This window comes from Zalophus californianus, chromosome 8, assembly GCF_009762305.2.
Source record: "Zalophus californianus isolate mZalCal1 chromosome 8, mZalCal1.pri.v2, whole genome shotgun sequence".
In the NCBI taxonomy this organism is placed as follows: domain Eukaryota; kingdom Metazoa; phylum Chordata; class Mammalia; order Carnivora; family Otariidae; genus Zalophus; species Zalophus californianus.
Genome location: NC_045602.1, coordinates 19,880,236 through 19,897,617, shown reverse-complemented (window position 1 = coordinate 19,897,617; position 17,382 = coordinate 19,880,236). Strand labels below are relative to the sequence as shown.

Genomic DNA, 17,382 nt, shown 5'->3' with positions numbered 1-17,382 from the left:
AGGCAGACGCTTAACGACTGAGCCACCCAGGCGCCCTGTAACATTTTTCTTGATCCAAGTCCCAACCAGGATACTGAAAAAAACTCTATGTTGGATAGCATGCCATTAACAACATAACAGAAGAAAGGTTTACTTAAAGAAAAGGAAATCTGCAAATACTGTGTTAGAACTAACTGAAGTATCCTAAATGTCTCTGAGTATCTGTCAGTCTTCCCATTCCAGGGCTCTTTATTATACTTCTGGCTCTTTAGGAAGTCCAGTAAACAACATCCCTCATCTTTGCCCAAGTTCTGAACAAATAGAGAAATAAGGCAAAGGAGCAAGACATATGAGAGACCAAAATATTGCCTCATTTTTGGTAAAGCTGATATTGGACAGCCTGGCTTACCTGTGGGTGGGACAGCCACTCTTGTAACAACCAGGTGTATGACAAAGTAGAACAGGTTTCCTGTGGGCAGTTCAGTCTCAAGAACACAAGGGATTGGAAGGGTCTAGGCTGTGTATGCCCAAGTCCTTATCCTGAGCTCACCAATTACTGAAGGGGTGGAAAGAAGCTGGGAATGGTGTCCTAGTGAAGGGCCCTGTATGTGGAAGAAACACCAGGAATAAAGAATTCTACTTTTGTGAACTGTTCCTGCTGTGTCCCTAACCTTCCACTGAAACGGTCTGTCCATGTCTCTTCTCAGACCATCTTCCTTGCACAGAATTGTTTTCTTGGCTGTTCAAAGTGTATCAACCCCCACCTCATCCCTCCCCAGGTGTTCCAGAGGCAGGATGAGCCAGCCATCCTGACCTGTGCAGTCACAGAAAGCATAGCATCACTCTCATTGTTGTTTTAGTGTTTGGATTGTGAATGGAATGTAGAATATTGGGGACCTGGTAGAGCTAGTCTTTCTTATAGAATGTGATCCAAGTCACCCGTTATTACAGTTATTGGTTCAAAATAGGAAGCTTTTGTTTGCAGTTTGCAAAGTACCCTGTATCCCTTAGATTCCTCTCTGCATCTCTGTTGCCACTGAAGATTACCAACCATGTCCCAAGCACCATGCTAGGTAGTTTTCATGCACTGTGTCCTTTAATCTTTACAACAGCCCGGTGAAGGTAGGTATTGTTATTCCCATTGTGCAGCTCAGCAAAACTGAGGCTCAGAGAGATTAAGTAGTTGCCCAGGGTGGTGCAGTAGTCATTCTCAAATTCTCATGAGTCCAAAGCCCACCGTGCCACCACATTGCCTCTGTTAATTTTCAGTTACCTAACATGGTGTTCATAGATATGATCTATTCAAATTCAGTATTGAAACACCCATTATTCGTGATGCTCATTTTGATGTAAATTAATGGATTTTTTCCACATTGCTTGTCTCCCAACTGAACTAGACTCTGAACTACTGGAGGCTAGTACCCATGCCTTGTCCTTTTTCCCCTGCTATTGAACATAGTACAGTGCCTTGCACATAGCAGATGTGTAATTTCTTGAGAAAATATTTGTTGAAATACTGGAAAACCACTAGAGAATTATGAGAAAATTTAGCAAGATGTCTGGATAAAAAGTGAGCATGTAAAAATCAGTAACTTTTACTATATATCAAAAGTACTTAATTAGAAAATATCATGAACAGAGGTCTCATTTACCTTAGCATTCTCATTATTATAAAGAAATGTGTAGCTATAAAATTTTACTGATAGATATTAAAGATTCCTGGATAAGTAGATATATGTTATGTTCCTGAATGATCTAGCTCAGTGCTGTAAAGATGTCATTCTCTACTACTTCGTCCCATACATTCAGTTCCATTCAGGTTTCTTTAAATGAAAGCTGGCAAGATAATTCACAGATTCACCCAGAAGAGAAAACGTGCAAGATTAGGCAAGACTTGAAAAAGAATAACATTGGTCGGGGGAAGACACTAGCTCTGCCAGGCATCAAAACATGTTAGGACCCCTGAAACCAATAATACATTATATGTTAATTAATAGAATTTAAATTTTTTAAAAAAGTTAGGAAAGCTCTAGTCCCTAAAGTAGTATATTATTGATCAGAAAGACAACATAGAACAATGGAATTGAATAGAGGGTCTAGAAACAGGCCTGTATATATATGACAATTTAGCATATGATAAAGTTGGCATTTAACACCAGTGGGGAAAGGATGGGCTTTCAGTAATCACTGTCACTTCAATAAGTGATCTGGGGGACAGTTGGAATCACTGTCACTTCAATAAGTGATCTGGGGGACAGTTGGCTCTCTGAAAGGGAGGTGGGGAACAGAAATAAATTCTAGGTAAACTAAGAGGATAAACATAAAAAATTCCTCTAGAAAAAATGTTATAAAAACAAAGGAAAACATTTTTATAATCTCAGTGTTGGGAACATTTCTTCAAATAATCCCTAGAGCTATGAAGGAAAATATTTACAGATTTGATGATATAAAAATGAACTTTTTCATAAGGCAAGACATCATAAACAGTACAGCATTGGAAATACATACAGTACAACAAGAATTTAGAGCTGCTGCAAATCATAAATGAAGACAACCCAACAGGAAGAAAAAAGGCAGTGGATGGGGTGAGGCAATCCAGGAGGGGGGCAAATTAGCCTATGAATAGGTTGATTTGATTTCAGTTGTTATCAAGGAAATACAAATTAAAATAACAATAAGCTTTCATTTTTTGCCAATTAGAGAAACTGAAAAAAAGTTGATAATATCCAGTGTTGATGAGGATATGCAGAAACAGGTACTTTGGTGTCATTTGATACTAGTTTACCTTTTTGGAAAGACAGTTTGGCAGTTTCTGTCAAAATTTAAAGTGTTCATATCCTTTTACATGGCAGTTCTTTCACCTCCTAGCCACGTAAAATACTTCCACATGTGCTTATAATACATGTATGAGGATGTTAATTGCAGCATTTTTATATAAATAGTAGAAAATTAGAAACAACCTCATAGCAATCCAAAAGGGTATAGCTATGTAAATTATGAAATAGCCATCATGTAGACTACCTTTGGAGCAATTTTAGAGTTTATATGTCTTTTTTTTCCAGTGTTACTGAAATGTAGTTGGCATACATTACTGTGTAAGTTTAAGTTTGACTTAGTTATATTGTGAGAGTAAAAGTCAATTACCAGTAGTGACAGAAGAATTTCTACCAACTGTAAACTATCTGATGTTTGTATTTCAGATTTAGGGATTGGTTTGCTTCATAAAAAATCACTGGAAAAGGAAGAATTATGCCAAAGACTTAAAGAACAATTAGATGCTCTTGAAAAAGAAACTGCATCTAAGCTCTCCGAAATGGATTCATTTAACAATCAACTAAAGGTATTTATCTTCTGTTATATTAATTTTTAGTTAGCTGCCTTCTTCCTCATTTTGATTTTGTGGATTGAGTAACTAAAGCTCTTACTGTTGTATGTAGTATATTTGCATAATTTATCTTATAATTGAGCTATACCAGGATTACAAGATCGCTTTTAATGTTCTCTATAGATATTATAAACATTGTTATGTAACAAAACCAATCACTTACCATGGTTTCCAGTTCTTGACTGTTTTTATTGGCATCTGTACATTTTAAGAATAAGTGCCTTTGTCAGTATAGAAAATTGATCTCAGCCAACATGACCGTAGGCAAAATTCTAAGATGGTAGATATGGAAGATTATTTAAAATAGTGCTAATGGTAGAGGCTTTTATAACATACTAAATTCTTTTGTTTGTTTCTTTGTTATAATGCAATTAACCTTTGTGAAGTAATGCAATAATCAGTGAAATCCAAAGCATAATCTGGCACTCTGAACTTTGCATAAAAAGTAAGTTCATGATTCATTATTTGCTGCAGTGGCAGAGCAGATGCTCAAAACATCTACCGTATACTTATCATTTTCTGTAGTAGTAGTTGTATACTGAAGCCATACCTATGAAAGAAGTGTTAAGAGGTAAAAACCAGACTGATGGCACATCATTCCAATCTGGGAATAGTCACAGCTATCTATCTCTTCATGTGACTTTTGCTAAGAATAATATTACACCAACTATAGAGTGAACATTTTAAAGAAAAGAGACCATGGTGGCTTCAGTTACTGAGGGGAAATTTTAGGTGAATAATGTTAATGATACATTTTACACAAGCATATAGCCTGTAGAAAAAATGTTAAAACCAAATAATTTGTCTTTGATGGACAGATAAGCCAGCCAAGTTATCTTCCCTATATAATTTTTTAAAAATCTGTACATAGTTTAATTGGCTTTTTATCTGCCTTATCTTACAGTGTGGGAATATGGATGACTCTGTTCTGCAGTGCCTTTTGTCTCTGCTAAGCTGTCTCAACAACCTCTTCCTCTTACTTAAGGTTATTTTCTAATATCTAGCTCCTTTTCTTTGAGTTACTTTACTGTTTTCTTTTCTTAAAAACTAGACTATTCTTTGCATTTATCAGAGTATCTTTGTTTGAAACAACATACACAATGTGGACCTTTTTTCTTTCTGTTTGCTTGAATAGCCTTCTGCTGTCTAACTGCCTGTTTGAGTCTAATGCCAGAAATTCGTAGGGTTGCCCGGAGTAACCTGTCTCATGAGGAACTCAAGACACTTAGAAATAACTACCTATTTCCCTTATAACATCCCTGTGCGTTGGGTTAACTGCTGGGATGATTACTGATTCAGTTTAAAAGAAAGCTAAGGGAATGTGAGATTAAATCATTTACCCATATCACTGAAGATTATTGTTTAAAATAAAACTTACTCCTTCTGGAATGTAGGGCAAGGTTATGTCATGTATATACCAGGCTGCTTCCTAATACTGCTATAAGGTAAAAATCTTAGAGAGCCAGTAATGCAGGGGCAGCTTTACTTACGTCTCGTTACCAGGCCTCATGTTTAGACATGCTTGCACTTTAAATAAAAAATGTTTAAATCATATGCATAAATAAATAGCTCACTTTGTCATTTGTAGCACACAGAGTATTTCAAATACTCAATGAATTTCTGTTTTAAAATAGTGTAAAGAAAGGTGCTTTGTATTTAGCTCTTGCTGGCCCTAGATTTTGACTGTGCGTTCTACAGCAGTAGGGCAGTTGCATGTATACATATGTATATGTCTTCATCCACAGTGAAGACAAGAACATGGTAAGTAGAACTCATTTAAGCAAAGGTAGCCCAAGTTGGAAAGATGGTGTCAGCCTCTCCTTTGGGTTGTAGCATGAATGGCCAGATTATCTGGTCTTAGAACTTGTGCTATAGGTTGCACAGAAATTTGACCCTACATTTCTTTATCTACAGAATGAGGTTTGATGATTTTGGGGCTGTACTCACTCACAAAGTCTGATTATTTCAGTGAGCATTTGATTCTCCACAGGCCAGCAGATTATTCTTGTCTCTTGTTTTACTTTCTTCCTTCTGCTTCCTGCCTTCCAGCCTTTCACTGCTTGTTGATACTTTCATCAGAGGCAATTTAGGATTAAAACTAAGGGCTGAGAGTGGTCAGGAGACCGTGCTGTCACGGAAAGCAAGAAAAGAGGCTTCCTGTAGTTATCACTGCAAAGCACTGCAAGCAGTCAGTTAACACAGTGCTGAAAAATACCCATGGAATTGTCAGTGAGACCTTGGAAGACCGTTCTGAAAGTGCCATTTTAGTTAAGTGAGCAGAAGCTGAACTGCAGCACATCAGGAATGAACGGGAGTTAAGGAAGGGCTGAGTGAGTGAACAAACAGCTCCAGGAGGAGAGTGCAAAGAAAGCGTGAGGTCAAAGGAAAACAGGTTTTTTGTTTTTTTTTTTTCCTTTGGTTTAAGAAAGACTTGAAAGACAAAGGATACAAAGTTTCAGTTATACAAGATGGATAAGTTCTGGGATGTGATGTACAGCATGGTGACTCTGGTTAGCAATATGGTGTTGTATGCTTGAGATTTGCTAAGATAGAGAAAACTAACTATGTGAGGTAGATACGTTAATTGATGCAGTTATGGTGATCATTTCCCATTGTGTACTAATATCAAAACATCAAGTTGTATACCTTAAACATATACAGTTTTTATTTGTCAATTTTATCTCAAGAAAACTGGGGAGAAAATAATCAGGACCACCCTTGGAAGTGGTATCAGCTTTCTGTGAGGCATATGCTTACGTGGGGAAGAGAATTTCAGTTAGGACAGAGGAATGGAAACGGAGAGAATAGAGCTGGTGAGGTAACTGACCGTGTCTGTCTCAATGGTGATTGCCTGGCCAAGTCGAATATCTTGTTGCTGAATTCCCAGCACCTGTAGGAGTACGTGGAATGTTAGTGGGTGGCAATAAATACTTGTGGAGTGAATGAATGGTTTTGAATGTTCTCAAAAAATATGCAGTATTTTAGGGTTGATATATAGAGTTTATAAAAAAAAAGTAGACAGGAATTAGAGAACAGCAGAGAACCATGTATCCCACATTCTAGGAACACTTGTAACTCCATGTATTTTTTTCTCTTAAGTAAAGGCTATTTTTTAAATGCAAAAAAAAAGGGGTATCTGGGTGGCTCAGGCAGTTAAGCGTCTGCCTTCAGCTCAGGTCATGATCCAAGGGTCCTGGGGTGGAGCCCCGAGTTGGGCTCCCTGCTTAGCGGGGAGCCTGCTTCTCCCTCTCCTGCTCCCCCTACTTATGCTCTCTCACACTCTCTCTCTCTCTCAAATAAATAAATAAAATCTTTAAAACACACACACACACACACACACACACACACACACACACAAACTTGAAGGAGACAGAAGGGAGAGGGAGGAAGGAAGTGAGAGCTTGAGGTTGAATATATAAGGTGGTGGTAATTGATAGAGTCCGAGGGAACCAGATTGAGATATAATCCAGAGCATGGATTTAAGGATTAGATAAAAAGACTTTGAGTGTAACATATGGGGAAAAGATGAGTGTGAATGCAGCTAAATTTGCTTGTAGAGAGTAGGAAGCTGACAGCTTCAAGACTTAAAATCAGAAGCAAGTTGGACCACTACAAGGAATCTTCCTGGGTAGTTGAGGACATGGAGTAAGTCCAGCCAGACTAGAAGCTGGGTGCAGATGCAGGAAGTTTTATTGATTTTTGAGATGGGAAGATGAGGGAGTTCCAGTCTGGTGGTTTAATGAGGTAAGATTATTAGCTGGTAGTGAGAAGAACGTATGCAAGATTAGGGAGTTTTGGGAACTCCCAAATTAGGGAAGATTAGGTAGTTCTGTTTCAGGAGAGAGAAGTAGGCGTGAAATAGAAATAGGGGGTGTATGCTTAGTAGAGGAAAACAGTAGGTGTGCTGAGCAATGTTGAATGCCTGTGTGAAGTTGGAGGTCATGAATATAAATTGAAAGCAGCATGCCTAATTGTATGATTTTTCCCCACCAAAGTTCAGCTTCTTAGATAAAAGCACAAAGAAGGGCGAAGTAGGTTCATAGGTTCATACAGGTTTGAGGTTTTAGACATGACAATGAGAGAGGGGCAGGGAGTTGCAGATCTGCAGATCTTGACACAATAATTAAAGTAAAGATGAACTCTGAAATGTGGACTGGACATGAAGGAGTGTGAGGAGAGGAAAGGGTGCCAATGAAAAAGGAAAAAGTGACGCAGTCATTGGGTGTACCAGGTACAAGAAGAGCCCCAAGGATAAGAACTTCTGTTTAAAGAACAGGATATTTGAGGGGGCGGAGCAAGATGGCGGAGGAGTAGGAGACCTAGATTTCGTCTGGTCTCAGGAATTCAGCTGAATAGGGATCAAAACCATTCTGAACACCTACGAACTCAACAGGAGATCGAACAGGAGAGTAGCAACAACTCTCTGAACAGAGAAGCGACCACTTACTGGAAGGTAGGGCGTGCGGAGAAGTGAATCCGAGGCGATATTCGGGAGGATAGACGGCGGGGGAGGGGCCTCCGCCAGCCGCTTCTGGCAAGTGATAGAGCCGCGGAGCACAAAATCGGACCTTTTAGAAGTTGGCTCGGCGGAGGGACGTCGCTGCAGTGGCTAAGCGGGGGGTGGAGTCCTCCCGGGACAGTGTGGTCTCAGGACCCTTGGGGTCACAGAGAGACCAGGGGTGCCTGAGTGCGCCAGAGCTCCCAGGTATCAGAGCAGGGAAGCCGGCTGCAGAGACGGAGCAGAGTCGCGGGCTCTCAGCTTGGGGTTGCCATAAACTGTGATCTGCGTCCCAGTCGGGGCACGGCTCCTCCAGCAGGGACCCAACAAGCAGCAGATCCGGGGAGACTCCCCTTCCTTCCCGGGGAGGAGCGGTGCGGGAACGCACTGCAGGGATCTGCTGGGTTTGGAGACTCCGCGCGGGGTCAGGTGCCAGAGATAGCAACGCTCGATCACAGGCCGGGTGAGCACAGAGTGCGGCCGGAGACCGGGGGCACGGAAGTGACTGCTTTTCTCTGGGGGCACACTGAGGAGCGGGGCCCCGAGTTCTCAGCTCCTCCGGGTGGAGATTGGGAGGCCACCATTTCTGCCCTGGTCCTCCAAAGCCGTACCAAGAGCTTGCAGGGAACAAAAGCTCCTGAGAGCAAACCGGAGCAGCTTCCTTAGCCCAGACCGACAAGGGCGGGGCAATTCTGCCTCCAGCAAAGACATTTGGAAACCACAGCAACAGGCCCCTCCCCCAGAAGATCAGCACAAACAGCCAGCAAGCCAAGACCAAGTTGATCGATCAAGGAGAATGGGAGAACTCCAGCGCTAGGGGAATACTGCACATAGATTCATGACTTTTTTTTTTTTTTTTTTACCATGATTCATTATTTCATCAAAGTTAATTTTTGTTGACTATTTTTTTATTTTTCTTTTTCCCTTTTTCAACCAACATCTTATCCCCTTTTTAAAAAAAAAAAAAACATTTTTTATTTTTCATTTTTAGAGTCATATTTTATCCCTTCATAGTAGTTACCCTTATTTTTGGCATATATATATAAGTTGTTCTCTCTTTAAAATTTTGAGGTACAGTTTCTTCTAACAGATCAAAATATACCCTAAATCACTAGTGTATGGCTTTGTTCTAGTCTCCTGCCTGATCACATTCTCTCCCTTTTTCTTTTTTTTTTTTTTTCTTAAATCTTCTTTCCTTTTTCAAACAACTTATCTTACCAAGTCCTTTTATAAAATCTTTTATAATTTTCATCTTTACAGTCATCTTCCATCCCTTCATTGTATCAACCCTTATTTTGTACATATATGTCTTTCTTCCTTTAAAATTTTAGGAGGCACTTTTTTCTAACAGACCAAAATACGCCCAAAATCTAGTGTGTGGCACTGATCTATGCACTAGCCTGATCATATTTGATCATATTCTGCGTTTTTTGTATTGTTTTGTTTTTGTTTTTATCTTTTTTTTTTCTTTTTTTTTTTTTCTCTTTCTTTTTTCTTTCTTTCCCTTTCTTTTCCCCTGGTTTCAGGTCTTTTCTGATTTGTATACAGTATATTTGCTGGGGACGTTGTAAACCTGTTAGCATTTTGTTCTCTCATTCATCTATTCTCCTCTGGACAAAATGACAAGACGAAAGAAATCACCTCAGCAAAAAGAACAAGAGGTAGTACCGTCAGCCAGGGACCTACTCAATACGGACATTAGTACAATGTCAGACCTAGAGTTCAGAATCATGACTTTAAAGATACTAGCTGGGCTTGAAAAAAGCGTGGAAGTTATTAGAGAAACCCTTTCTGGAGAAATAAAAGAACTAAAATCTAACCAAATCGAAATCAAAAAGGCTATTGATGAGGTGCAATCAAAAATGGGGGCACTAAATGCTAGGATAAATGAGGCAGAAGAGAGAATCAGCGATATAGAAGACCAAATGATGGAAAATAAAGAGGCTGAGAAAAAGAGAGAGAAACAACTACAGGATCACGAGGGCAGAATTCGAGAGATAAGTGATACGATAAGATGAAACAACATTAGAATAATTGGGATCCCAGAAGAAGAAGAGAGAGAGAGAGGGGCAGAAGGTATATTGGAGCAAATTATAGCAGAGAACTTCCCTAATGTGAGGAAGGAAACAGGCATTAAAATCCAGGAGGCACAGAGAACCCCTCTCAAAATCAATAATAATAGGTCAACACCCCGACATCTAATAGTAAAACTTACGAGTATCAGAGACAAAGAGAAAATCCTGAAAGCAGCTCGGGAGAAGAGATATGTAACCTACAATGGTAGAAACATTAGATTGGCAACAGACCTATCCACAGAGACCTGGCAGGCCAGAAAGGACTGGCAAGATATCTTCAGAGCACTAAACGAGAAAAATACACAGCCAAGAATACTATATCCAGCTAGGCTATCATTGAAAATAGAAGGAGAGATAAAGAACAGGATATTTAATCAGTGGTAGTTCTGTTTCTAATGGTGACAAGATTCAAGGTATAATAATGCAAATGGTGAGTTAAATGGAGTAAAAAGGAGAATTGAGGTTTTGATCGAATCCGTGTGGATGTCAAAACCTTGGAGAGTGGTGAAGATTAAGGAATGAAGATTAGACCAGTTGATCAAGAGATGGCAATAAAGAGGAAGAGGACGGGGCTGTTGCAAGATGGTGTGAGCCTCAGACTTCGTAAGAAGGAAGAGAGAGAATGGTCTGGAAATGGCAGTGAAGAGCCAGGAAAATAACTTTAGTTACCCCCTCACCCTGAAGTAAATGGAATAGTGGTAATAAACTGAGAGAGAAATAGAGGAAAAGCAGCGTCCTAAGGGATCAGCCAAAAGGACAAAGAGCTGAGGGAATTTTCACTCAGAAGAGCTACGTAGATACGTGAGCAGCTTCCTGAACACAAATAGGAAGTTCTCGGACAGTGGAAGGATTTGAGGAGAGGAAGCGTGGGAGATTGGGTCAGATCGAGAATAAACAGCATTTTAGAGATGAGAATTTGGGTGGTAAAAGATGACAAGGAAGGCCAGGTGGCTTGACAGGTGAGAGAAAATTGGCCTCGTTGGTCTTGGAGGAAGACAGGCTATGAGTTCTAATCTGTGGTCTTTGAGACAGTAGAGCATCTGGAGTGATCACTCCTTTAGCCTACTTGTGGTAGAATGGGATTATAATATTTAAAATTATTGGTCCAGGGGCGTCTGGGTGGCTCAGTCATTAAGCGTCTGCCTTCGTTTCAGGTCGTGATCCCAGGGTCCTGGGATCGAGCCTCATATCGGGCTCTCTGCTCCACGGGGAAGCCTGCTTCTCCCTCTCCCACTCCCCCTGCTTGTGTTCCCTCTCTCGCTGTGTCTCTCTCTGTCAAATAAATAAATAAAATCTTAAATAAATAAAATTATTTGAAGAAATTATGTTCTACTGGACCCTGTAATATTCATGTACTGGATCGGGGTAATTTTTACTCTTTTGCTCAAGTCACACTAGGACACATAGCAAACCCTGTGGGTTCAAAGATGAGACATTTGACAGGCCCTTATTCCATTAAGGAAATTGACGCACTGTCATATCTTTAGCAGTGAGTTAGTGAGAAAAGCATTGGCCTCAGAATCTGAAGAAATGAGTTCTAGTCCTACCCATGCCACTTGCTAGCTGTGTAACCGTTTGTCATTTAACCTCCAAATTTTGCTTTCTTCATTTACAAAATGAAGCTGACCATATCTGTGCCGCCTTCTTTGCAGAGTCTTAGGGTGATTAAATGAGATAGCATATACACAGAAGTGCTTTGTGAACTATTATGTGCCATACAAATTTTTTTGTTGTTCTTAGGGTAGGGATCACCCTGATCTCCACAGTACTTTCAATGCATTGGAAATTGCATTGGAAGGTCACCACTGCTGACTTGGGTTAATGATTGAAGAGGTACTGCTATTCCTTAGAAAGTAGAATCTGTCAAGACCAGAATTGGGGCTTATCATAGACCTCTACCCTAAACCTTCCCACTGGGGCTTTGTCATTCTGGCCTTACTGACTTGTCCTCAGTTACTCTAGACAGTGCTTCTGAAACTGAGTTTTACTGATGGCCTTCTGATTCAGGATGGAGGCGGGTGATACCTCTTGTTGTTTAACAGGCTCTGAGAGAATGAGCACACTAGGGTGGATTAATGGTCATCACTAAGACTTGATGTTGCCTCCTCTTACTCAGAATGCTGCTTTTGTGTTCTTGACTCACAATTATCCACCTTTAGAATGTACATGAAATACTATTTGTTTCAAATTCCTTTAAATCATTTAATTTTTAAAATGTTTCTTACCTAATAAAGGTATTTTAGTAATTTAGCTGAAAGTGAATTTAAGTGAAAGTAAATACAGAATCTGTGGTATGGCTTGGAGTTTGAATGACATAATGGAGATAGTTCAAAACTAGGCAAGTCACTTAATCTTCTGAGCCTCAGAAATGGTCATCATTGTATCTGTTTTACAAGAATGTTATCAAGATCAAATGTAGATATTATGTGTAAAAGCACTTTAAAGTGCTACACAGATGTTCAGGGTTTTTTGTTTTGTTTTGGGGTTTGGGGGATGTTAAGTTTGAGGAGCTAATTTGCATTCTGCTATGATTTTTTTTCATGACTAATAAAAATTTTTTGTCCTGATTATATCACATTATTGAGCTGAGCTGTATTTTGTCAGTTGAATCTGTTTTAAGGCCTGGTCTTTGGAAAGAATATTATGCTTTCTTTAAGCAAAATCAGAATATAGGATTACTTCTTGTCACTATAGGAGGTATTCATTATTAGTGGTTAAAGTTCAGCGAGTTACATCTTCCATGTCTTTTTTTTTTTTAAAGATTTTATTTATTTATTTGACAGATAGAGACAGTGAGAGAGGGAACACAAACAGGGGGAGTGGGAGAGGGAGAAGCAGGCCAATGTGGGGCTTGATCCCAGGACCCTGGGATCATGATCTGAGCCGAAGCCAGACACTTAATGACTGAGCCGCCCAGGCCCCCCTCTGTCTTCCATTTCTACCAGTATGGTAGAATAAGTGCTCTGAGCAATGAAAACAATAGAAATAGATGCAGGATTTAAAAATTTTTGTGAGTGCTTTGTTGAGCCATGATGAGGTACGCTCAGGCCCAAAACTAAGTAAACCAATCTTAACCAAGTGGTCAAGTTTAACATTGCCAAAATGGCACAAACCAAAATTATGTGTCTCCTGTTATGTTGTGCTGAAAGAAACACAACATCACCTCTATACTGTTTTTGGCAAAAACAGTTCATCTAAGTGTAAGGAAATAAATTAGACACACCCAAATTGTAATTTGGTCTATAAAACAGCTGACTGACCCACACTCTAAAAATGTGAATCTTATAAAAGGTGGAGGAAATCTTCCAGATGTAAGGAAACCAAAGAGCCACAACTAAAGGACATTAAGAGTCATGACAGCAAACTGCAGTGTGTGACCCTTGATTGGATCATGGATCAGAAAAAAAGCTGTTATTGAGGACAGTATTTATACCAGAGGGGACATTTTTTAATATGAACTCTGTATTAAGTAATGCTTTGTGGCTGTGTTAAATGTCTATAGTTTGGCACTGGCGTTGGCGTGGTAGTTATGTAGAATAGTGATGAACTATCTGGGGTGAAAGCATCAGTGTCTGCAACTTAGATTTTCTGCAGGTTTGAAAGTGTTCAAAATAAAAAGAAAAAAATTTAGAGATGCAAATGTCAAATGTTTGTGAAAAATGAAATACTAGATTAAGTATATTTTTAAGTTATAAAAGTGCTAAATAGATTAACCAGTAAATATCAACACTGGGAAATGGAGAGTGGTAGGGGGTAGTGTAAATTAACAGACTCCTCCTCAGCCATATCAGGGGTCAATAGCTGTTTGCTGATTCATAAATGAAGATATATTAATATTAGCTAGGGTTTATTAAGAGCTTTCTCTGGGACTGACACTGTTCTAAGTGTCTTCTTTATTGAATACTTACATTAACCCTGTGATGTAAGTCAGTATTACTCTTCTCCACATTTCACATAGGAGTAAATTAAGACACAGAAGTTGCCCCAGGTCATACAGCTAGTAAGTGTAAGAGCAGAAATTCAACCTAGATGGTTAGCATTTGACCTTAAATGGTTATACTGGGGGGAAAAAAGATGAAAATATATAAGCTAAACATTCAGCTTAAGCTAGAAAAAGACTAGCGTAACAAAGCAAAAAAAAGTAGAAGGAAATTAATGAAACAAAAGACATTTAATACAGAGAATCAAGAAAGCCAGTATTTGACTCTTTTTTTTCTTTTAAAGATTTTTATTTGTTTATTGAGAGAGAGTGAGAATGGTAGAGAGCATGAGAGGGAAGAAGGTTAGAGGGAGAAGCAGACTCCCTGCTGAGCAGGGAGCCTGATGCGGGACTCGATCCTGGGACTCCAGGATCATGACCTGAGCCGAAGGCAGTCGCTCAACCAGCTGAGCCACCCTGGCACCCTGACTCTTTTAAAGATTAATAAAATTAAACCTTTGGCAAGACCAGTTGTAAAAGGAAAGAAGGCAGGAATAAAGAAAATTAGAAATGAAAAGGAAATATAATTAAATATGCTGCAGACATTAAAAGAAGAGGCTGTTGGAGCACCTGGGTGGCTCATTTGGTTAAGCAGCCAACTCTTGGTTTCAGCTCAGGTCATGATCTCAGGGTTTTGGGTTCAAGCCCTGAAGCAAGCTCTGCGCTTAGTGGAGAATCTATTTGGGATTCTCTCTCTCCCCCTCCCCCTCAGTCTGCTGGCGCACACGTTCACTTTCTCTCTCTCTCAGATAAATAAATCTTTAAAAAAAAAAAAGGATATTATGACAGATTTTTGCACATAAATATAAAAACATAGATGAACAAATTACCACTTGCCAAAACTGACTCAAAATATAAAATATCTGGCTAGCTCTATTGTCATAAAATATTTTAAATCTATAGTTTAAAATCTTCCCTAAAAGAGAAGCCCAGAGTTTTTACTGGAGGAATGAGTAAATCTAGTCTTACCCAGCTGTTTCTATCGCTTTTCAGCCTTTTGGCTAAGATCAAGTATAGTCTTACACAGTTGTTTCAAAATACAGAAAAAGTGGGAATATTCCCAACTTATACAAAGCTATCACAAACATATCAAAACATGTAAGAACAGCATGAGAAAGGATAATTATGGGCCAGTTTAACACAGAGGTGAAAGTTCTAAAAAATATTAAAAAGACAAAAGCGGAATTTATAAAAAAGGATAATCCATAATGACCAAAAAAATTGCTTTATCTTAGTCATGCAAAGATGATTTGACATACAAAAACATGTAATTTGCCTTATAAACAGATTAAAGGGAAAAAATGGTATGTTTTTCTCATTAGATGCAGAAAACGTGTTAGATAGAATTTAAAATCCATTCATGATTAAAACATGAAAAACTTATTAGCAAATTAGGAATAGAACTTCCTTAACCTGAGAAAGAAGATCTGTCATTCTCTTAAGACTGCAACAGTTCTATCCACAAGTGCTGGTTAATTTACTTGTCCTCAGCTAACTCATCTATTGAACCAGGGCCTCCGGGAAGCACTGACTTAATCCAGAGGAATTAGTCTAGTGTTAGGAATTGCTAAGATTATTGCAGTTAGGCAGAGGAGGTTTCTGGCAAGCCTTATAGTGCTCTTCAAATCTTATTAATATGTATAGACTTGTTTATGCATTCTCATTCATATAAGAAATACTAATTAAATATCCACCCTCTGGGATCGGGATACCTTGATGAAAGTCAGTCCTGTTGTCAAGAAACTCACTCCAGTGGAGGAGGCCACCATATAGTCAGGAGACGCTGACTATGGTAGAGAAAGGCCCAGGATGCCTTGGAGAGCATGGGAAGCTCATGAACTCAGACACTGGAGGAAAGGGACTGGTAAAGGAAGACTTAGAGCAGTATCTTACAGGACAAGTTGAGGGCTAATCTTGCAGCCATAGGAAGATCAGACATTAATTTGGCTCCTCTTTACTCTCCTTTTAAACTTACAGTTCTTTTCCTTTATGACCTCAGCCAATAATAACAGCTAAAATTATTATGAACTTGCTCTGTGCCCTCCATAATTATAATAAGCACTTTATGGGTATTAACCCATTTAATCCTCACGACAATATTGGGAGGCATGTACTATAATTAACTACATTTTACAGATGAGGAAACGGCAAAGTAACTTTCCTGATGTTACTCAGCCTACCACTGACAGAGCCTGATTCAGACCTATGTTCTCAGAGTCCTTATCACTAATCCAGACTGCTTCTCCATAGATTGTAACACCATATCCTCTGCTTTTCAGTAGAATTTAGAGAAAGGTGCAACCGAGGGAACTATTGAAAGCTAAGATTTGTGGAAACTTTGCCCTGAATGCAGTATTTGTATTTTTGGCTTAAGCCGCAAGTCTTGATCTCAGACATTTTGGACATAGTCTTCAGACTTATACCACATTGTACTCAGATCATATCTATCACTTCAGTCAAGTTAAAAGGGTTCACCTATAAAATATTCTATTTCTGGAAAGAAACTGAGTTTGGGCTTCTGGGGGTTTTTTTTGTTTTGGAGGATTTTTTGGTTTAGAGTTTTGTTATTGTGTGTGGGTAGATACCTCAAAACATTTTTTACCAAAACATTCTACCAAATACAGTTGACCCTTGAATCACATGGGTTAGGGGCACCAATGCCCAATATAGTTGAAAATCTGTGTACAGCTTTTGACTTCCCCAAAATTTACTAATAGGCTACTATTGACCAGACACCTAATCTATAACATAAACAGTGATTAACACAAATTTTGTGTGTTACATGTATATTATACTGTATTCTTAAAATTAAGCTAAAGAAAAGAAAATTAAAATCATAAGGAAAACCCATTTACAATACTATGCTGTATTTATTTTTTAAAAATCTGTGTATAGGGGGACACAAACAGTTCAAACCCGATTATTCGAGGGTCAGCTGTACTGTTGAAAGTTCCACCTTTGCCATGAAACCTCTTGATTACTTTAGGTTTTTGTGGGGGTTTTTTGGTTTGGGGTTTTTTTCTCTTCCTTACTCCAGCCTTTTTAAACTCTCTTGTTCAGGATTCTGTAGATATCATGTAAAAGAAACTCAGTTCAAAATAGTTAAGCTAATAAGAGTAGTTACTGCAAGAGTACCAGGAGTGCTTACTGAGTCCGTGGAAGTGCTACTGGGCACGGGCAGTTCCTAGACATAGGAATGCAGGTGGAGAGGCAGTTCCTCCAGGCCTCCCTCTCTGCCTGCAGTCTTTGCCTCCCTGTTTTCTGTACTGATTTCATTTCCACCCCAGTGGCCTCACTTGGTAGTGGGACAGCTCCAGGTTTACCTTATCCCAGTTTAATGAGTTTAGAGAAGGAAAGACTTCTTTCTCCCCTTTTCAGTCTCTCTGAATCCCAGGAAAGGATTCTGCCACAGCTTGGATCCATGTGCATGTCCTTTGGACCAGTCCTTCTGGCCAGGGAGGGTGCT

The 17,382-nt window shown here is 39.2% G+C and overlaps 1 protein-coding gene across 7 annotated transcripts in view; it reads left to right on the top strand.

Annotated features, from left to right (window-relative positions):
* ITSN2 (intersectin 2) overlaps positions 1–17,382 on the top strand; it is a 139,888-nt gene that overhangs the window by 57,274 nt on the left and 65,232 nt on the right. For 4 of the 7 annotated variants that reach the window (XM_027621651.2, XM_027621656.2, XM_027621652.2 and 1 more), the window contains 2 exons: positions 3,180–3,319; positions 4,269–4,349. In XM_027621651.2, the coding sequence (XP_027477452.1) occupies positions 3,180–3,319; positions 4,269–4,349 (221 nt within the window). The remainder of the gene's footprint in view (positions 1–3,179; positions 3,320–4,268; positions 4,350–17,382) is intronic. The other 3 variants (XM_027621655.2, XM_027621659.2, XM_027621657.2) reach the window with 1 other exon arrangement.